Genomic DNA, 21,631 nt, shown 5'->3' on the forward strand with positions numbered 1-21,631 from the left:
CCCTCTCACTTCCTCTGTAAAAAAATCAATAAAATATATTTTAAAAAAAAAACCAAAAAACACAATTCATAATTTCAAAACATAATACTGTAATCAATGTGGTACTAGCACAAAGATAGACATTTAGACCAATGAAAAAGCCCTTTGTCCATTATCAAATTGTCTTTTTGTTGTTATTGTTGTTATTGAGCTATATAGAAGTTTTAAAAATATATTTTGACTATTAACTCCTTATTAGATACATGATTTGCAAATATTTCTCATTTTCTGGGGATTGCCTTTTCGTTCTGTTCATAATTCATTTGATGCACAAACATTTTTAATTTTGATGAAGTAAAAACAAAAATTTATTTTTACTTTTATTGCCTGTGCTTTTGGTGTCAGAGCCAAGGAATCATTGACAAATCCAATGTCATGAGGTTTCCCTGTTTTCTTCTAAGAATTTTATAGTTTTAGGCCTTACATTTAGGTCTTTGTTGCATTTTGAAATAATTTTTGAATATGATACAAGGTAAGGGTCCAGTAACATTTTTTTTTCTCATGTGGATATATAGTTTTCCCAGTACTACTTGTTTGAAAGATTGTCCTTTAGCTATTGAATGGTCTTGGCATATAAAGATTTAATAAAATTCTCATCAAAATCCCAATGGACATTTCTACATAGAAGGCATACAAATGTCCAAAAATCATAAGAAAAGATGTTCAACATCACTAATCATTAGGGAAATGCAAATCAAAACCACAATGAGATAGCCATTAGAATGGCTACTACGAAAAAACACACCAGAAAATAACAAGGATGTGGAGAAAAATGGAACCCTTGTACACTGTGCTGGTCGAGAGTTAAAGTGGTGCAATTTTTGCAGTTCCTCAGAAAATTAAAAATAAAATTACTATATGATACAATAAGTCCACTTCTGGTTATATATCCAAAAGAAAGAAAAGGAGAAATTTGAAAAAATATCTGTTCACCCAAATTAATAGCAGAATTATTCACAATAGTCAAAAGGTAGAAGCAACCCAGTACCCATAGATAGATGAATGGATACACAAAATATATTCATCTTTAAAAAGGAATGAAATTCTTATACATGACACAACACAGATGAACCATGAAGACACTATATAACAGAAGCCAATCACAAAAAGATAAATGCTATATGATTCCATTTAGAAAGAAATCTAGAGTAATCAAATTTTGGAGACAGAAAGTGGAATGGTGGCTACCAGGGGTGAGGAGGGGAGAATGGGGCACTAGTATTTAATGGGTACAGAGCCTCAGCTGGGAAAGATGAAAAAGTTCTGGAAATGGATGGTGGTGATGGTTGCAGAACAACTTGAATGTATTTTATGCTACAGAACTGCATGCTTAAACTGGTAAATTTTATGTTTTGTATATTTTATCACAAAAAAATTCAAATAAGGTTTCAGAAGATTCTTCATAAATGAAACCAACTACATCCTATCTAATAAAAGAGTAATATGCAAATTAACCATCACTCCGCTATACCCACCAACCACACCCACCACCGAATCAGAGTGAGTATGCAAATTAACCCCAACCAAGATGGCTGCAGCCAGAGAGAGCAGGAGGGAGGCTTGAGTTTCCTTGCCAATGGAGGAAGCCACGCTTTCCACATAACCTGGCGGGCCCAGACCTCCATACAAAGTTTCATTATAGAAGGTAAATAAATTCCAATAGAAATGGTGGCAGCCATGGAGCGGGAAGAGCAGGAGGCTAGGGTGATGGAGGAAGCCAAGCTTCTGAAGCCTTGGCTGGATCAGGCCTTCACTCCAGGCTACAAAGTTTCAATTGTAGAAGATACATAAATTCCAGATACCAGGGCCTCCACTTGGGTTGCCAGGGGGCATGGCTGGCCTGCAAACCACCACAGGCCCCATCACACAGGCCACCCCACACACCAAGGGAATCCCCACCCTGATCCGGGACACCCTTCAGGGCAAACCAGCTGGCCCCACCCATGCACCAGGCCTCTATCCTAGTTAATAAGAGTAATCTGCAGATTGACCATCACTCCAACACACAAGATGGCTGCCCCCATGTGGTCAAAGATCCTGCCCCCATATGGACACAAGATGGCCACCACAAGATGGCTGGCAGGGGATGGCAGTTGTGAGGGACCAGGCTTGCAAGGGAGGGCAGTTGAAGGTGATCAGCACTGCAGGGGAAGGCAGTTAGTGGTGACAAGGCTGGCAGAGGAGGGAAGTTGGGGCAAACAGGCTGGCAGAGGAGCAGTTAGACATCAATCAGGCTAGCATGGGAATGGTTAGGGGGTGATCAGGCTGGCAGGCAGAAGTGGTCAGGGGCAATCAGGAAGGCAGGCAGGCGAGCAGTTGGAAGCCAGCAGTCCTGTATTGTGAGAGGGATCCCAGATTGGAGAAGGTGAGGGACACACACCCAGCCCTCCTCCCCCCATGCAAGAATTTCGTGCACCAGACCTCTAGTTCTTTATAAAGTGAATGCAACTGATTTTCTGAAGATATATTTAGAAAATGCCAAAACAAAAATGAAGAGAAAGTTTGTTAATGAGCTACAACTGTGTATTAGGAGTAATTAGCTTTAATGGTTTTGTCTCTTTCTAGAAAAAGTAAACAATAGTAATAATAAACTGTCTTACATATATATTTCATTAGACATAAATTTAAAGAGAAGCCAATCTTAAAGCCAAAACATTCCAGGGATAGGTCTAGAAATGAACTCTGGGACACATAATAATACATTTCTGCATGCTTTAGTCTAAGTCAGTGGATCTCAACTGGAAATGGATTTTGATGCTTTTGTATCCCAGATTTCTGTTTATCATAGCATGGGTTAGGGGGAGGTGTTCCTGGCATATAATGGGTAAAGGCCAAGGATGCTGCAAACATCCTACAAAGCACAGGTCAGTCCCCCCTCCTCTACCCTCAACAAAGAATTATCTGGTCCAAAATGTCAATAGTGCAGAGGTTGAGAAACCCTGGTCTCAGAGAAAACTCAGTCTAAAATGCCCTATGGAACATCTGTCAGTAACACACATGACATTAATTTTACATATGCCCGACACAAACAAATGAAAAAGTATTAACTTTGGTAAGAAGTGTCAGAATAACAACTGTCAGTAATGATTTTAAATAGAATATTACTTATTGATCTATTAACTCTGCATTTTCACACTCTATCAAGAACAATGTATAATCTATGCTATCTCACTGAACTCATAAAAATCATACTGAGACATAACTAAATCTAATAAATATTTGTGAACAAGATAAATCAAAGGATTCATGTTTACTTCATTACTATCTCTAGTTTGGTTGAATGTGGCTTCAAAAGTTGATACTTGTGTATGGAAACCACGTTTAAACTATTCACACATATTAGCAAACTCACTTCCCTTGATGGAATATTTTAAGAGCCAGTGAATTTTATAGGCTACTTGTATTTTCTTTATTTTATTTTTTGCTACTTGTATTTTCATTGCACTACTCTTATTGCTAGCACCCAAAATGCAACTTTGTATTAGTGAGCGGTTTTCAAGACATTTATTGTTCTTATAAATGTACTTTTAGATATCAATTGTGGGAAATGTGATTTGGATGAATGACGTTTATCATAATTTACTTCCCACAGAATTCCACAAATTGTCTTGACATAAAAGAATTAATGATTAATGGCAAGAGTCTATTTTATTTCATTACTACTCCCATCTTTCTTTGTTCTGAGAGCCATTCAAATACACAAAATGTAGCCAACAGTATAATTAAGGACAACAATTAACAGATTGCAAAATGCAGCTAGACGTCAATTTTGCTTTTTACGTATTTGCTAGATGAGAAATTAAACTTTACCTCTATGTCTTTTATATATTTGTAGTGTTGAAACCTCTGTCATGTCAAAGTTTTGGCAAAAGCCAGATGTTAGAAAAAAAAATTCTTAAAGATACATATTTCAAATGTTTTGCTAACTACATAAACTCTAAAAAAGAAATAAAGACTAAAGGTTCATTGCCTTGGAAGAATATAAAGAATTTTTATTCTTCTAGGAAAAGCACATCATTGTGTGACTTATAGCTGGTTAATTTTATTACGTTATCTTGAGAAAAGAAAATAGTCAGGGTGGCTGATTATGCAAGTAGATTTCACAGACTCCATATCAGTCCTTAGGGAAACACAACATTTCAGTACATTCTAAAATAGTAACTTTAATGTGTACTCTATAGATAGTTCAGTAATGTTCTCTAACATAATACCTACAGAAATATGTTTAAGACTAAAATATTCTAAAGGCTTTATTATTTCTTGAGGCTATTTTAAGAAAAAACAACCATGAGACAGTATTTTTAATTTAGAAAATCATGAATGGGCAGGATTTTCAAAGGCTTTGCCAACTCTAATAAACCACAACAGGGCTCTTATGCACAAAGTGCTTGCCTGCATCTTAAACAAATGATTGAACTGGCAGGGAAAATGTGCCACCTTACATATGAAGAGTGATATACAATTTGCAAAACCATTTCACATAAACCACATAATACAATCTATCAGGTAAGTAAAATATCCATCAGGTTAAGTAAAATAGGTATTTATTTTGCAGATGAAGCACTTGAAGCTCAAGGCATTGCCCAAGAACATACAGCTAGCTAATAAAGAAAACAGCTAGAACTAGAAGACACTGTATTTTTTTTTTTTTTAAACCAAATCTGGTCATTTCCCTACTTACATATAGTTAATATACCAAATGTGAAAAATGTTCAAAGTGCCAAGAAGAACCATTCCAATTACAATTTAATTTTAGGTTAGTTCTGTTCAAGGATTAAAAGAATTGCCATTTTATCAGAATCCACTCTGACAACGTGTGAGAGCATTTTCACATGAATCTGCTTAAATCACGCAGCAACATGTTCAACATGCATTCATTGTGAAAACCAAGAGAACTGCACATGTTACACCCAGGAATAGCCAGTGTTCTTACAGAAAAAGTCTTTTTGCTTCTCAAACACAGAAATGCTCCTGGTGCCTTCAGAAACAACTTGTTTAATATATAGTAATCAAGGTTCTCGACAATCATCCTCAAATATAACCCTTTAGATCAGGGTGGGGAATGTCTGGCCCACAGGACATATGAAACCTACGAAATCATTTGGTCTGGCCCTGCCAAGGCATTAGGGGTGAGTTAATTCAATGTTTGACCAAATATAGTAGGCTAATTTAAAAAATATGTATTTGTATTAATTTCAGAAAGGGAGAGGGAGAGAAACATCAATGCTGAGAGAGAATCATTGATCTGCTGCTTCTAGCACACCCTGCATTGGGAACGAGCCTGCAACCTGGGCATGTGCCCTTGACAGGAATTGAACTGGGGACCTTTCAGTCTACAGGCCGACTCTCTATCCACTGAGTCAAACCAAACCGCCTAGGGCAAGCAGGCTAATTTTTAAGTAGACATCCCTCTCACAATCCAACTGGTGGCCATCTTGTGGCAGCCATCTTGTGTCCACATGGGGGCAGCCATCTTTGACCACATGGGGGTGGACATCTTGTGTGTTGGAGTGATGGTCAATTTGCATATTACCTTCTTATTATATAGGACTAGAGGCTTGATGCATAAAATTTGTGCAAGAATAGGCCTTCCTTTCCCTGGCTGCTGGCACAGGCTTCCCTCTGGCACCTGGGACCCAGGCTTCCCTCCGGTCCAGGCTTCATCCGGAATGACGTCGGGAATGATGTCGGTCTAAGTAGCATATTATCCTTTTATTATTATAGACTAGTGGTTTGGGACCCCTAGACTTTTACCTCCTGAGTATACAAACTGTTTCAAACTTAACAAAGTAAAATTTTCCCCCCTAGAAAAGTAGAGGATTAAAAAAAAATCTGTCCAGCCAGGAAAAGTCCATTGAAGACCCTGTTCCTGCCTATACAGTGCTCTCTAGACACAGGGCAAACACTCACCCAACCCAGACTTTCCTGCCTATGGCTTTGCCTTGCCCTTTATCAAGCTGCTCCGCAATGGCCCTGTGTCCTGACCTGGCCTGCTGGAAACAATCCTGCTCTTCTGGGGCAGCCTTCCCACCTGGCTTGAATGCCAAGTTCTTTCAGTAGGCTTGGTTTATCAAACTGTTCAATGTTTAAACTTTATATCAATATTTAAAGTTGAGCAGAGGGTGAAGACATTCAAACTGGGGCAAGGTTCATTCCATTATATATTTTTATACAATGCCAAATCTGAACCATTATTGTAGCTTAAGCACAACACCTTCCAGAGAAATCGAGATAATAACACTCGTTGATACTTGCGCATGCAAAAAGGTGTGTATCTCAGAATGACTTAGTATTTTCAACATTTCTTAAGTGTGTCTTTATTAATTTAAAGCAATAAATAAACTATATAAATACTTCATGAAAACTATATGTGAAAACACCAAATTATAACATGGACTTAAATCCTTAAGCTATTTTTCCACATCTGAATTTAGTTAAGATATAATTAAAATAAGCAAAGCACTACCTGGCAAGTGATTCACACCCCTTACGACTATTCATTAAATAACCCATCCACATGCTTCCTTTCCTAGAAGAAATATACATACTATACTCAATGCTTCAGGCATGAAGGAAGATTTATATTTCCAATCTGGTGGGCATTTTTTGTTCCATGTAAACGTCCTATTCTCTGTCCTCAATAAGACAAATACCACTTTTAAGGAAAAGATGGAAATGTTGAAAAGGTGGGGAAAAAATGGTCAAGGTATGTAATTAAAATTATAAACATATAGATGGTGCATCTTCAAAACATTGTGAATGAATTAGCCATTTTAAAATTTTTTAAAATCATCGCATAAAAAAACAAATTCAGATAGTTTATTTTAATCAAAAGCTAATGATATGATTATAAATACCCAAATGATCTATTTTTACCTTTTTTCGTTCCTGCTCCCTCTGTTGGAGTCTATAGACTGAGTCAGTAGCTGTTTGCACTGAAATAAAAGAGAATGGGTTTTCAATTAGCAACCCTTGATCAACAAAAGAATGACCTGGGGAAACAAATACTTTGGATTGTTTTAGATCTCAAAAAACTATGCAAAAAACCCTGATATTATTTTGGTTGTGGTGGGATAAAAAGAGAGAGAGAGAGAGAGAGAGAGAGAGAGAGAGAGAGAGAGAGAGAGAGAGAGAGAGAGAGTTAGTTCTGCCAATATATTCAGTATGTCGTAATCAGAACTACCATCATTCTTGAGCTTTGAGTTGCAAGCCAAAGGCATTTAAGTACATAATTCCAATGACAAATTGTCAACAATAACCTTAGAATTCTCTAAAAAGATATAAACTTAGCATTACATTTTGACTGTGCCTTTACAGTGTCTTTCCCATCCACTAGTCCCCTTTCCCTTTGTCTCATGCATGCTATTGCTCTCTTGCAGGCATTACTGGAATGCTTCAACAACTTTCTACTATTCTTCTCGCCTCTGCTTTCATCTTCAAATTCACCCTCTGCTAAATTCAGATTTCTCCAGTTTATTTTCATTGAGTTGTTTTCCTTTCTAATAGACCAAAACTGTTAGTAGTAATTACTATAATTATTTATTATTATTATGTGCCAAGTATAGTAAGTACCTTCCATGTATTACTCCTTCTAATCCCGTTTTTCTATTTAGAAGAGGATCACTGTCACACTTTACAGAGTATTGGCTTTTGTAAAAAATGGGTAAAAAGGTGAATGTCACTCAAGGAGGTAATATGACTAATAAGTACAAAAAGTAGGATTAAAATCAGATCTCTGATTCTAAAAACTTGACTCTTATCCTCAATACTCCATTCCTCTTACAATTTCATCAATGGTTTTAATCCATGAGTTATTTAAACCTCTTCATTTACTGGATCCACTGTATTTATGTAGATAAATGTCATCCCTTCACTGTTTAGTGTGCAGGCTAAGGGTCAGACTTTGGTAAATCTGGAGCTGAGCACTTATAAGCTTTCTCACGGATCTTGGGCATGTTTGCTTACTAATTCTTTCATTCATTTGCCAAATATGTTTGCCAGGTGCTGATATTGCTACTGTTGCTAATTTTATAGCATCTTAGTTCCCCATTTGTAAAACAAACTACTAATAAGAGGATTTCAAAACTGACACAAGAATTAAGATAGCACGTATTTAAATACTAATAAAAGTCACTTAGCAAAGTTCTTCACACATAGTAAGCAGAGTAATAGATCAGTACATAATAATCTATTTAAAATTACTTCTGACTGCTGTTATTTATTTCTTACCAAAGTTAATACCTTTTCATTTGTCTCTATAAAGATGTGTAGAATTAATGGCATGTGTAATACTAACAAATGTAAGCAGCCAAGATATGCTAGTGTTCTATTATTAGAACTACTAGAAGCCCAGTGCATAAAATTCATGCACTGGGGTGGTGGGGTGGGGTTTCTCAGCCTAGCTTGCACCCTCTTGCAGTCCAGGACCTCTCAGGGGATGTCTGCCTGTAGCTGACAGTTGGAAATCCCTCTCCCAGTCAGGGACCCCTCGCTCCTTACCACCCACCTGTTCGCTGCTCCTTACCACTCAGCTGGCCACGTCCCCATCACATTTCCACTGTATCCCAGCCAGGGCCCAGAGCTCCCTCTGGCCGGCGGCCCTGGCCAGGGCCCAGGAGTCCTTTGGTCATCCCTCACCGTCTCCCCTGCCGACCTGGTTGCCCCACACAGCCTCCTGTTTGTTGTCTGTTCCGGTCATTTAGGACGTGACGACCCTTGGATTTTTATATATTAGGATTATTCTGTTTCTGTACTATCCCTACTGAACATGCTTTCCTTATTCCTTTCCTATAATTAAAATGTTTTACTTGTTTCAAAAGCGTAGTTCAAGGTTACTGCCTTCATAAAATCACCCAGATTAATCCTTTCCCTATAAAAATTTCCCCTTTTTTGGTATGTAACACCCTCCCACTTTAGTTTGCATTTGCTTAAACAGAGGTTTACCTAGCTGTTTTACATTTATGCCTTCCTATATCACCTCAATCTGGCCCTGACTAGTTCACAAGTTCCACAACAGGGCAGGGACTGTGATTCTCTTTCAGAAGAATTTTAGGAACCATCCTATGAATATATGGTTAAGAGGAAGATTCTGCTTTTAAAAGTCAGGTTTTCATCAGTAACCATTTGCTTTAGTCATATCAAAGATAGTATTTTAGTATTGAAAATTAGATTCCCTATCATTGTTTGTTCTAACAAAGAAGATGAAAACAAACCAAAATAGGAGCTGATTAAATCTGCCTTCTTTCTGTGGTATATTAATATTACATCATCTTTCCTGAGCAGTGGTTTTTATCATTTCCTGGTTGGTTTTCTTTTTTTTCTTTTTTTGGAGGGGGGCGATAGAAGGAAGGCTATAAACATAACTTAAAAATATCCATTTTGTGGTCTTTGTTTCATTATTTTCAGGTTTTTCTTGGTTTAATCTGACAAGAGTTATAGAACATGACATTTACTTTTTCATTTGTTATATCCTTTAAAATTTAATTAGAACAGCCGAAACTGGTTTGGCTCAGTGGTAGAGCATTAGTCTGTGGACTGAAGGGTCCCAGGTTTGATTCCAGTCAAGGGCATGTACATTGGTTGAGGGCACATTCCCGGTAGGGGGTGAGCAAGAGGCAGCTGGTCGATGTTTCTCTCTCATCGACGTTTCTAGCTCTCTCTCTCTCTCTCCCTTCCTCTCTGTAAAAAAAAATCAATAAAATAAAATAATAAAATAAAATAAAATAAAATTTAATTAGAACAGATCGACAAAGTCATACTTTTGTTTCTTATTAGAACTGTCTTGGTGCTTAAACAAAATATACATTTTTAGAAAATTCCTTTGAAGTAATTTAGTTTTTAATTCTTTAGCCACACAATAAAAAAGGTTTACTTTCTGGGTATAATAAAATCTGCTTTTCTAAAGTCTAGGAAAACCACCTGACTACGGCAAACATTCCCTTTCTTCACAATTAGAGACTCGAAGAGGAAAAGGTCCATTTATCCAAGCCTTCCTATCACTTCCACAGGACTTACTGGTCAACAGGAAGCACTTCCCCTGTTGTCTCAGTGTTTTAGGAAACTATACTGACTTTAAAAAGTCAAGAATTTATCAAATTATTTTCGCTCAATTGAAAGATTATTCAAGGAAATTAGTATCACAATACAATAATTGTGCTGCATATAGTAGTTAACAATGTCCCAACTGCCTTCACATAAAAGAAACAAATTCATCCTGTCATGGTAGGTATGTGTAAACCTCAAATACATACATAAGAAAATAATTCTGGTTTGGTATGAGGAGCAGATGTTGGCTGAATTCTCATGCATTCATTCATTTCAATAAACAAATAATTAGTGGCTACAATGTGCCAGCCACTGCTGCTCTAGTGATACTGCAGAAAACAGAGTCCCTGAGTTCATGAAACTCATTTTAGTTGGGGAGACAAAGCATATAAATATTTAGCACTTTAGGAAGTGATGGAGAAAAACAAAGCAAGGTAGGGAGATCAGAGAATGCCAAAGTGAGAGTAGATGAATGTTAGAGTGGCTGAATTAGGTCTCTGTTGACATCTGAGCAGAGACAAACAGGAAATGAGAATGTACAGAAAGCTGAGAAAAGAGTATTCCAGAGGGAGTAGCAAGTGCACAGGCAGGTGGGAGTGTGCTTGGCACATGAGAGGAAGTATAAGGTAGCCAGAGTAGCAAGACAAAGCAAGCAGCAGGGTGGGTGGGAGGGATAGGAGGGAGTGGTGGTGGTAGTAGAAAATAAAAGTCACTGAGCCAGAAGGATTTGTTAATGAAATGCACATGAGGGGAAAAAGAAGGAAAGAATGAAAAAGGGAAAAAGAATAGAAGGAGTGGAGACGGAGAGGAAAAGAATAGAGGGAGGAGAAGGGAGGGAAGGGGGGAAAGAGAAAGGACGAGTAAAGGAGGGAAGAGAGAAGTGGAGGAGATGAAGTAGGGGAGAGAGAGCACTCCAGAGAAAGAGATGAAGAAGGGAGAGAAAGACAGGAGTACAGATTTTTCAGCCTGAGCATCTAGGGAATAGTAATGTCATTCATGAAATGGTATAAAATGAGGTAAAAGCAGAACTGAGGAAAGAATTCAAGTCTGGTACTGGATATGTTATACTATGATGCTTATTAGACATCTAAGTAGACTAAGCAGTTGGATGTAAAAAGTCTAGCAATCTAGAGTGGAGCCTAGGATTAAAACATGAATGTAAAATGGGTGAATGACACACAGATAATATTTAAAACTGTGATTCTACATGAGACCACCAAGCAAGGTTATATAGACAGAAAAGATATCCCAGACCCAAGCCTTAGGACACTGATGTTAAAAGTGAAGAAAAGGTGTGAACTAACGAAGTAGAATGGAAGGAGGCATCTGTGTTATACGAGAAAATCCAAGAGAAAGTGATGTCTCAGAAGAAAAGGTGGACTTTGCTTATTACTTTCTCAAAGATGCACAGAAGCAATATTCTAAAGTTGAAAGAACTTGGGCTTTGGAGCAGAATTAGGTTTGCATGGCAATTCCTCTGATTATTATTGGAGAACCATCGATATTAAACCACTATAAATTTCAGTTTCTCTAAAGTGGGGAGGATAATAAATATTTTACAGAGTTATGATAGTTAATGAAGAAAAGACAGGTAAAATTATAACTAATAACATGCTATAAAAATAGTATTTTAAATCATACGCTCTTAATGATTTCCAGGTAAAGAGGCAGAGTGTAGCAAAAACAGACAAAGTTAGCCCCTTAAATACCTCATAAAATACATAAAAATCTATAAAAGAGTGAGAGGGGGAGAAACCTCCATTCTTTACTGAAAAAGGAAATATTATAATTGCATACTATAAACTTTGAAAAGTGGTGGCCAAGAATAGGAACACAGATTCTAATAAAGAACTGAGACTCCTAACCTTACCATAACTATTCCTCCCTCAAAAGTCAGAGAAAGAAAACGAGTAGGCAAAACTCTGATGTACTTTCATTTATCATTTATAGAGAAATAGATATGGTGGGGAAGGGAGAAGGAACATAATATGTGAGAGGCAGATAAGACAAAGTATCCATTCTGAAAGAAAACCTAATAAAATTCTCCACTAGTACTTTGTAATACAAAACCCACCTCAACTGAATCTATTAAAAGTGATCAAACATACAGCATGAAATGAAAATGTGACTGTAAAGCTAAAGAAACAAACAAAGCTAAAGAACTATAACAACATCATTACAGATCTAATAAACAAACCAGAAACAGAAGTTGAATAGTGAACTGCAGAACAGAAACAAATACTATAAATCCTACCAAAGCGAAAATTCACAAGTGAGAGGTTGGGGAAGAGATGCAAGAGCAAAGGTTAAAAGTCTTAACCCCTCCACTTCTCAAGGCATTAACTAATGCAGAAATAATGATGCTAACTTCAAAATGTCTTTTATTACTTTTCTTTGAATGATCTTTTAGTAACTACTACCTTTTATAGTAAAGAAACAAATATTTTAAGATATTTCTTTCAGCTTTAAGTTTTTGTTCTGTTAAATTCAAATAAACTAAAAAATTTTATATTAAAAAACTAGAGGTCTGGTGCATGAATTCATGCACAGATGGGAGCCCTCAGGGTGGCCTGCCAGGATCAGGCTGAAACCCACAGTCCAACGCAGCCTGCAGCTCCTACCTGCCACTCCCGCTCATCCCGTTCCCGCTCATCCCGTTCCCACTCATCCCGGCCCCACTGTGCCTGCCCCAGGCTTGTGCCCAATCAGTATCAATTGGGAGAGGCTCATGCTGCCACAGCAGCGCTCGCCAGCCCTGTGTCTGGCACCTTCCCAAGGAGAGTGGCCTGTGGGATTGGGCTGAAACCAGTTCTCCAACATCCCCCAAGGGGTCTTGGATTGTGAGAGAGTGCAGGCCAGGCTGAGGGACCCCACCAGTACACGATTGGGCTGGGGAGGGACCAGTGGAGAGCTCCAGGGTGTGCCCGGCCCATCTTGCTCAGTCCAGATCGGCCAGACCCCAGCAGCAAGATAACCTACCAGTCGGAGCATCTGCCCCCTGGTGGTCAGTGCATGTCATAGTGAGCAGTTGAGCAGCCTTAGCATATCATTAGCATATTATGCTTTGATTGGCTGTTCGAGTGTTCTGCTATTTGGTCTATTTGCATATTACCCATTTATTATATAGGATTATATTATTGCATTCTTATCAGAAGTTCTCACACAAAGACACTTTGCAAGATAGGTGCAAAGTGTCTTTGTGTGAGAACTATATAGCCAAAAAGCAGAAACAATTCTGAGCTACAGATTCTGTAATAGGTCTCATTCAAATAACTGGAGATGTCTCCACTTTACTGTTGCAGTTATTTAGTTTTGTGCACCAGGTTAGATCACGATCCACAACAGTAGAGTTCTGAGATGCAGCTGATGGCACTGCCAGCACAGATCTCAAACACGCATAGAAGAGATCAATGTGGCAGTTCTAACTGGCACACAACAAAACTCAACTCATCACTAGTCTTGTAAAGTATAACTTAGATCAGAATATATTCCATATATAGATTCACCTGATCAGTTAGTAGTGAAAATAAACAAGCCAGCACTATGGCTTAAAATGTCAAATCTTTAAACTCAACAGGCCCAGGTGAATTTTTAAACTACATCAGCTTAAAAAGCAAGTAATTATTTCCATTATACCTGTGCTGTTCAGCCTACTGAGCTCCAAAAGTCATTGATTAGTTTCTAAAACTAACAATGAGACCCAAAGCAGTCTATATATGTCAAAACCTAAATTATTAACTTTGCATTTTGTGTTTTAATTCTTCCTTTCAGGAGAATACATTTAAATTTCAGATAATACTTTTTAATGCATTGTGAAGACTCTGCTTTTTAAAAATATCCTATATAATAATAAAGGAATATTCTAATTATTTGTTACATGGTAACATCACGACTGATTGCAGGATGCTGCCTGCGCATGCGTAGGGAGGCGTTGTCCAGAGATGTGGTGGAAGCGGGGATGTGCCTGAAGGAGGCGGGACAATCCCAGGAGGGGAGGGCAGGGGTGAGAGCCTGTGGCGCCCCACCAGTCCTTCACCACCCACCACTCACACTCAGAGCGCCTGCCACCCACCTGCCAGGGGAAGGAGCATAGCGCAGCAGGTGGGAGGCTTCCACGCTCTCCTCTCGCGCCATGACCGCGTGGAGCCGCAGCATTGCTCCAGAGATGGGGAGAAAGCAGGGAGGCGCCCAGAGAAGGCAGGACCAGCCTGAGGCGACTTGAGGGACCGAGGGCAGGGCTTGAAGTGGCCAGAGAAGGCCACAGGGGTAGGGGGCTGGGCAGGCATGCAGGGGCTCTGCGTGGAAAGGTTCCGTGTCAAGGCAGGGTGGCGGGTGGGTGGGTGGGTGGGGCCGCGCAATTTCGCACGCTGGGAACCTAGTATGTATGTATGTACGTGTGTGTGTGTGTGTGTGTGTGTGTGTGTGTGTACATATTTTAGAGAGGAAGGGAGAGGGAGAGAGAGATAGAAAGATCAATGATGAGAATCAATGATCGGTTGCTTCCAGCAGGCCCCCTACTAGGGATCCAGCTTGCACCCCAGGAAAGTTCCCTGATCAGAAATTGAACCGTGACCTCCTGGTTCATAGGTCAATGCTTAACCACTGAGCCACAGCAACTGGGCTGAAGACTCTACTTTTAAGAGGCCAGTCCTTACATCAGAAAAAACTTTAGCCCAAGAATGAAGCAAGTCAAAATAATTGTTTATAGATTTTTACCAAGTTTTATCCAATTTATTTTTATATACTCAAAATGTGGAAAAGGCAAGTTACAGGCAGAGTTCAAATGCATACATAAGCATTCTTATTAATAACTAGTGGCCCGGTGCACAAAATTCGTGCATAAGGGCGGAGGGGGGGGGGGGGCAGAAGTGTCCCTCGGGCAGAAGTGTCCCTCAGCGCAGCCTGCATTCTCTCCAATCTGGGATCCCTCTTGCAATCCAGGACTGCTGGCTCCTAACCACTCACTTGCCTGCCTGCCTAACTGCCCCTAACCACGCTGCCTGCCGGCCTGCTCACCCCCAACTGCCACTCCCCACTAGCCTGATTACCCCCAACTGCCCCCCCTGCCAGCCTGCTAACCCCCAATGTGCGCCCCTCCCCCCCTGACCTGATCACCCACAACTGCCCTCCCCTCTTGGCCCCTAACTGCCTCTACCTTGGCCCACCACCATGGCCTTGTTCAGAAGAATGTCCAAAAGGTCTCCTGGAAGGTTTCCCAATCTAATTAGCATATTACCCTTTTGTTAGCACAGAGAGAAGCGTGGTGCACTGGTTTGCCCTCAAGGGTGTCCCAGATCAGGATGGAGGGTTCCCTTGGGGAGTGGGAGTGCATGGGTGAGGGGCCTGTGGTGGTTAGCAGGCTGGTCACACCCCCATTCAGGAGGGGCTCCCCACTGAGGACAGTGCTGGCCCGCTCGAGGGGTTGGGGAAGTATGCAGGCCAGCCACACCCCCATTGGGTGAGGGTCCCCGCTGGGGGGGTGTGGCCAGCCTTGGTGAGGGGCTGAGGGCCGTTTGCAGGCACCTCCCTCGGCGGCCAGCCGGGCAACCCAAGCCTTCCGCACTCAGGACTGCTCCGTGGCCACCGCCCTTAGGCCCCTCCTTCAGCAGCTAACCAGTGTTTGCATGAAGCTTGGGTCACCCCTGGCGAACCATACCTTCCATGTGCCCAGGCTGGCTCCATGGCTGCCGCCCACAGGCTCCTTCTTCATCGACCAGCCCAGGTGGGTGCGAAGCTTGGCTTCCTCCATTGCTGGGGCAACCCAAGCCTCCTGCCCCCTCTGGCTGACCCCATGGCTACTGCCACTTTGTCCCACTAATTTGCATACTCACTCCTGATTGGCTGGTGGGCATCTCAAAGTGATGGTCAATTTACATATTTCTCTTTTATTAGTATATATAATTTTAGTTTTATTTTTAGCACAATGTCTAGAATGTTTGTCAAGGTTAAGGAAGTGACAGTGTGAACAAACAAGGGCAAGTTTGTAGTAAAATGCAAAACCCTGAGGTTAATTTTAGACTTCTTGTTGCTCCATTCAAAGAAACCAAACGTGACCTTAGGGGATTTTTCCTCTCCAATCTCCTTTTAACATCAGAGTACACAAGACTAACCTGGACTTGCACATAAAGCCTTACCTCAATTACTAGCCAAGGATTCTCAGCTGCTTTCCTTCATTGACCAGTTTTCTCTCTCTCCTCCCTGCCCAAAAGACATTTTTTGATTTTGCACTTCAATAATCCATCATTATTTACCAGCATTATCCTTGGACAAACTGAATAGTGCAAGGAGTAGCCTTGTATTTCTGATATACTTCTAATTTTAAAATCAATTAATAAAACTCCTTTTATACTATGATTTGATATGTTTAATATTCTTTTTGATTAACTATGTCTTCAAAGTAAAATATTTTACTTAATGAAACTAAGTAATAAAATACTATTATAATAACAGGATTTTTTTTTTAAAGTTAAAAAAACACTCTAATATCCTATCTATCTGAAAACATTTTATTTCAGGTCTTAAGTCTTAGTTATCAAATTTTTTCTAATGGATAAATTTTTTAAGGTAAAAAAGATTTCAATTTTCTCAGATCATAAAAGGATAAATAATCTTGTGCACTGCAGATGAACACTTCTCACTTAGGATACACATTAATCACTAGATAAGCACTTCCTCTGAGACAGGGCATTCATCTCTATCCTCTCTTACTCCCACCAAATACTCAAGATACATTTTGGCATAGAACTCATGTGAAATAAAGCAATATAAAAAAAATAGCTGGCTTACATCTCTGGAGAACTTGGTTTAAGTTGTCGTGCATTGTTTCTCTACATTTGGGAAGAGCATGTTCATTTGTTTCATGGATCATGTTCTTCAAATTCTCAAGAACTCGCATTTCTCGAAGACCACGTTTTTCCTATTAAAAGAAAGTAAGAGACTAGTACATATTGTGCCTTAAATCTTAGTAATTACTCTCTGGGATTCCCACCCAGGTTTTGGTTGTCATGTTATTTTTTATTACTAAAATTTACAAGGCCTTCTTCTAATTATTGGCAATAAATGAGATGACACAGAATCTGGAGACTTTTTTTAAAAAATTATTATGAAATGCTTCAAAAGTTGAAAAGTTACAATATGAGTAATAATTTTTATAACAATACTTTAAAATGGACATGAGAGCCTAGCTGGTATAGCTCAGTGGTTGAGCATCGACCTATAAACCAGGAGGTCACGGTTTGATTCTAGATCAGGGCATATGCCTGAGTTTTGGGCTTGATCCCCAGTTTGGGGTGTTCAGGAGGCAGCCAATCAATGATTTTCTCTCATCATTGAAGTTTCTATCTTCTTCTCCATCTCTGAAATCAATGGAGGCATGTATTTTTTTAAATGGGCATGAGAAATACTTAAAGAACAAAAAAAGAGGCCTAAATTATGACATATTTCATCCTGTACAGCAAAAGAAGATATTAGATGTCCTTGATTTTGTTAAAAAATTTTTTCATTCTTACCATCTTATTTTCACTCTCTCTCTCTATATATATATTTTTTTTTACCTGATTCCATTTTTCTCAAGTAAAAAGTATTAAATAAAGGTAACATGAGGATACTTCCCTGTGCAGAAAAGAGCTAACACTGAAGGCCTAAGATTACTATCCCTTAGAAAGGCCTAATTGCAAGACTGGCCTTTGGCTGTGGGCTGGGAAATTGACCAATAAATAGTTCCTTTCACTGGTATAAAACTTTCTACAAATGGTAAGACACCACTTTCGTTCCAGGAATCTGGAATTTGGATACATGCTAGGCAGAGATTGCCTACCTGACCAGTCCCCAATAAAAACCCTGGACTCCTAGCCTAAAGCAAGTTTTCCTGATGGATAACATTCCACCCGTGTTGTCACCGCTAAGGAATGAAGAACATACCCTGTGACCACTAGAAGAGGACTCTTGGAAGCTTCTGCCTAGTTTCACCCAGACTCCTCCCCGTGCACTTGTTCACTTGGCTCTGTATTCCTTTGCCATAACAACACTGAGCCACCAGAACAACCATATGCTTTGTCCTTGAGTTCTAGTGAGTCACTGCATTGTGGGCAGGGTCTTAATACCTCCCACTTAAGGTTGGGCTAGACTTAGTGACTTGCTTCTAAAGAACAGAGGAGAGAAAGCGAAAAATAATAACTTGACAGTGGAAACAATGACAGTTGATATCATTAGTGATGTCATGGTGATAGCATCCCCTGATGTAAAGTGATGACAAGAGCTATTTACTTCTGTGGTACTCTTCCCAAAATTCACAACCCTAGTCTAATATTTAAAAAAAAAAAAAAAAAAAAAAAAAAAAAAGGAATCAGACAAACCCAGATTGGGGGACATTTTACAGGGTACTGGCCAGTACTCAAGACTATCAAGATTATGAAAAACAAGGAAAGACTAAGTAACTGTCACAAACCAAAGAAGACTAGAGACATGACAATTAAATGCTAATGTAGTACCCTGTCCTGAACAGAAAGAATGTAATGGAAAAACTGGTGAATTCTATCTGGTGCTTAGTTAATAGTAACGTACCAATGTTGGTTTCTTAGGTTTTACCAATATAGCATGTTGATATAAGACATTAAAAGAGATAAAATGAGGAAAAAGTAAATAAGAACTCTCTGTACTATCTTAACATTTTTACTCTAAATCTAAAACCAATACAAAATAGACATTTTAAAAAAGAAAGGTGGTAAACTTGATCATAAGGAAATAAGTTAGTTATGTTATCGTAGGTTTTTATTTTGTTTTGAGTCATTATTATGGAGCAGCTGTGGTCAGATATTTATTCTTCTTAATTTTCCCACAGTAAAAAATTTAAAACTTATAGAAAACTTGGGAAAATAAAACAATGAATCCTCATATTCCTATCAACAAGCTTCAAAAATTCTCAACTCATGGCTAGCTGAGTTTGTTCCTTCTATAGCACTCCATACATCTTCCTACACAATCCTGTATACTTTTGAAGCAAATCCCAGACAATGTATCATTTCAACTATAAATATTTCAACATCTACCTTTAAAAGACAAAAACTCATCTTAAAAAACAGATACAATAAGACTACCTCTTTCACACTCAACAAATCTTTAATATTGTTAAAAATCAAGGTAGTGCCCAGCCGGTATGGCTCAGTGGTTGAGCATCGACCTATGAATCAGATCACGGTTTGATTCTCGGTAAGGGCATATGCACGGGGTTGGGGTCTCAATCCCCAGTAGGGGGTGTGAAGGAGGCAACTGATCAATGATTCTCGCTCACCAGTGATGTTTCTCTCTCTCTCTACCTCCCTTTCTTTCTGAAATCAATTTAAAAAAAAAATTTTTTTTAAGAAACACTCAAATCAAGGTAGCGTTCTCTCAAATAACCCATAAATGTTCTTTTTATCTTTTTATCCTCCAGTTTGTTTAAAACAAAATTGAAGTAAGATTCTTACATTGCAATTGGTTAGTATGTTTCTTAAATCTTTTTAAATCTATAGATTTGCCCTCCATCATTTTTCCCCCCCTTTGCAATTTGTTGGAGAAAAAAGTGAGTCATTTATTCTGCAGTTTCCCACAGTCTGTTTTTCTGCTGAATGAATCCCCATGGTGTAATTTAGCATGTTCCTTTGTCTCTTCTCTTTCCTGTAAATTAGTAGTTAGAACTAGAGGCTTGATCAGATTCAGGGTTTTATATTTTGTTTATAAAGAACATTTCAAAGGTTGGTTGTGTACTTTCAAGAGGACATTGCTAGCATTCTGTCTTCATTTATCAGCAGGAATATATCCAAAATGAAAAATTTCCCCTCATTGAGTATTTGGCTACTTTGAAGATTGCTAATATGAAAGGCAAAATAAAACACCTGATCATTTCCCTAAAACAATGATTTGGTTCCCTAGTATTCTCTAAAGGTTTTTGTTTGTTTTTACATATTCCTGTAAATCAAAAATTTAAAAATGTTTGAAGTTTTTCATCCATTATAGTATTTCTCCTTCTTTGTGGTTAAATTATCCTTTGTCCAGTGGGAGCCTATTCAAGTTGGGTCTGGAATGCTTTAAACCAGGGTGGGGAACCTTTTTTCTGCCAAGGGCTATTTGGATATTTAGAACATCATTCATGGGCCATACAAAGTTATCTTAAAAACTATCTTGCTATATTTGATCAAACATTTAATTAACTCACCCTTAATGCCTTGGCAGGGCTGGACCAAATGATTTCACAGGTCTTACATAGCCCATGGGCTGGACGGGCCCCACCCTGCTTTAGACAAAATTCGAATATTCTTTAGTAGTTTCTTTACTTCTGGTATGGCCTGATGCTCCAGGCTCATCTGTTCATTTCCTGACTCAGACTTGGAATCAGTAGGTCTCTAAATACCACTAGTATTTACATATAGTATGTGGAGACTGAGCACTAGGGGTGTTCACTCTACTGGCTTGGTCATTATTTCTAGAATTTCAGTAGACAAGGCTAGGAGATAACTATTTTTTTTTTTTAAAGGATACTTCTTAAGTTCATTAGTCAAACTTAAATTCAGGACTACAGGGTTTTTAATTACCCTTCTCTGCCTCATCTCTTTCCAATTCTCAAACTGCCAATATAATTACTCATTTACTTTATTACCAATTTAAATAAATAATACCAATATTAGCATCAACAAAATAATTAATGAAAACTATTTTTTTCGTTTTGGGGTTATTTTTGTTGTTGTTCTGAAGGGGATATTCCTCTAGGAATGCAGTCACATTACTGTGTTTTAAAGTTACTTGGGATGATTTCTCTCTGCATGGCAATCCCAACATCTACAAACATAGATTTGCTATTTTACTTGAAGAGAACTGCTCATTAAAATTTAACTTTTAAAATTATGTAAAATATTTACATGACTCCAAAATTCTCTCTTCAAAAAAGTCTAGCTTCTATCCCTCCCTATCCTTTACATTCTATTCCCTCTATCACTCTGTTTAGGTAATTCTATAATTTTTTTTATTCCACCATTGTTTTAAAGAGCCATTGAAAGAGTTATTTCTGGTAGCAGGCAACCTGGCAGTCACACATTGTAGCAAGTGAATTTGTAGTCTCGCCTCTCTAATAGCCTATTAATGACAATAATTAATTATACAACAAATAGGCCCAATGATAATGTTACACGAAACAGGGTGTCAGAAATAGTCTCTGCCCTTAAACTTACCATCTGGTATGTGCTTTTTTATATTGATACTACTGACACCTATTACAAAAGGAAAACCAAAACGTCATTTTATTTATATATACATTTTATTTCTGGGTCAAAAATTCTCAAAACAAAGCTCAGCACCTGGTTTCCAATGTAAAATACCCTGAAATTTTTCATATTCAGGCAAGTCCTTGGGTTAGGGCGGACTCAACGTACGTCGTTTCATGGTTACGTCGCATCTCCCACTTACAATATTTATTAAATAAATTCCATCATTTCGATATATGTACATATGTGTTTTATGCTTTTTATCATTTATTTACCACAAGTGAAGGTCAGGAATTATCTTTCTTTTAATTTTT

General features: G+C 38.6%; 1 protein-coding gene across 1 annotated transcript in view; it reads right to left on the reverse strand.

The window, feature by feature from the left end:
• Positions 1–21,631, reverse strand: part of BLOC1S5 (biogenesis of lysosomal organelles complex 1 subunit 5) — a 45,334-nt gene that overhangs the window by 7,343 nt on the left and 16,360 nt on the right. The window contains exons 3-4 of the mRNA XM_084875615.1: positions 16,870–16,999; positions 6,916–6,974 (exon numbers count right to left, since the gene is read on the reverse strand). Coding sequence (XP_084731741.1) covers positions 6,916–6,974; positions 16,870–16,999 — 189 coding nt within the window. The remainder of the gene's footprint in view (positions 1–6,915; positions 6,975–16,869; positions 17,000–21,631) is intronic.

The sequence above is a fragment of the Pipistrellus hanaki genome (genome assembly GCF_964339955.1).
Source record: "Pipistrellus hanaki genome assembly, chromosome: 2".
In the NCBI taxonomy this organism is placed as follows: Eukaryota; Metazoa; Chordata; class Mammalia; order Chiroptera; family Vespertilionidae; genus Pipistrellus; species Pipistrellus hanaki.